General features: G+C 66.6%; 1 protein-coding gene across 1 annotated transcript; it reads left to right on the forward strand.

Moving 5' to 3' along the window:
- Positions 1–589: 589 nt before the first annotated feature.
- Positions 590–1437, forward strand: LOC112616852 (tryptase alpha/beta-1-like; the record flags this gene model as incomplete). The annotated part of the gene is made up of 4 exons (XM_025373654.1): positions 590–602; positions 786–846; positions 1000–1171; positions 1281–1437. Coding segments are annotated over exons 2-4 (390 nt in total), but the record flags the coding sequence as incomplete, so codon positions are not given.
- Positions 1438–1442: the final 5 nt, after the last annotated feature.

Raw genomic sequence — 1442 nt, forward strand, 5'->3', positions numbered from 1 at the left:
GTGCTGTCCCCTCTCAAGGCTGTTTTCTCATCTGACAAGGGGGTCTCTTGTGAGCCCCCCACCAAGTGAGTCGAGGAGGGCTGGCCCCACCCCTGTGGATTTGGAGTCCGTAGGAGAGATGACACCTGTCATGTCCCCACCCCGTGGGCACCTTCCTGTCTCTTGGAGGGTGGCCCATGGTCATGAGTTCCCCATCCCGTGTCCCTCTTGGGGAAACAGGTTTCGGGGCAACTGGTCTTGTAGCATGGGGCAGCCAGGCCGCCTGGGTGCAGCTGTGCCTGAAGGCCTCCTGGCACCGGGACAGGGCAGCTGATCCCACCAGAGGGAAGGTGGTGCGTTCCGGTGCTGGGATCCACCAGCTGACAGGCGGAGCTGTGAGCCTCCAGTGCTCAGCCCTTGGTGGGGCCTGCCTGGCAGCCCCACACACAGAGGGCATCAGGGTGGCGGGGGCACGTGTTACATGGGGGCCCTGGGTCTGAGTCACCCACTTCCTCCGTATCTGGATGGGAGGGCGCAGCGCCCCTCCTCCACGCCGTCCTGATCTGGAAGGATAAATGGGGAGGGGAAAGCCTGCTGGGTAGAAGGAACAGGGAGCGGCCAGGGTAAGTCCCCACTCTGAGACCCTGACATCAGTGTCACCCGGAGCAGAGTGGCCCAGCCTCAGACTCAGAGCACCAAGACCCAGGCCCCCCGTGCCAGTTCCATTCTTCACCCCACAATCTGCAGCCCCCAGCCCTGCCCCGTGAGCCCCGGCCAGGCCCACGATGCCCCTCCTTGCTCCCCAGATGCTGAACCTGCTGCTGCTGGCGCTGCCCGTCCTGGTGAGCCCGGCCCACACGGCCCCTGGTGAGTCCCAGCCGGGGTCCACCCTGCCCCTCACCACATTCCACAGGCCAGGGCCTGGGTGGGTTCTGGGGAGGCCGGGTTGGCCCCCACACAGGGAAGGGCTGTGTCCAGGTTGGGGGCTGCTTCCTGGTCCTGAACTGGCTCCTGCCCCAGCCCCAGGCCAGGCCCTGCAGCGAGCGGGCATCGTCGGGGGGAAGGAGGCCTCCAGGAGCAAGTGGCCCTGGCAGGTGAGCCTGAGACTCCACGGCCAGTACTGGATGCACATCTGTGGGGGCTCCCTCATCCACCCCCAGTGGGTGCTGACCGCGGCACACTGCGTGGGACCGTGAGTCTCCCGGGGCCTGGTGGGGTGGGCGAGGGCCGGATGTGTGCCCTGGCTCCCGGGTGCTCCTGGAGGCTGCCCAGGGCCCTGAATGGGAGCCTCCGCTGGCCAGGGATGTCAAGGATCTGGCCGACCTCAGGGTGCAGCTGCGGGAGCAGCACCTCTACTACCAGGACCAGCTGCTGCCGGTCAGCAGGATCATCGTGCACCCGCAGTTCTACACTGTGCAGATCGGGGCGGACATCGCCCTGCTGGAGCTGGAGGAGCCCGTGAA

Source organism: Theropithecus gelada, unplaced genomic scaffold (assembly GCF_003255815.1).
Source record: "Theropithecus gelada isolate Dixy unplaced genomic scaffold, Tgel_1.0 HiC_scaffold_11157, whole genome shotgun sequence".
NCBI classification, from domain to species: Eukaryota; Metazoa; Chordata; class Mammalia; order Primates; family Cercopithecidae; genus Theropithecus; species Theropithecus gelada.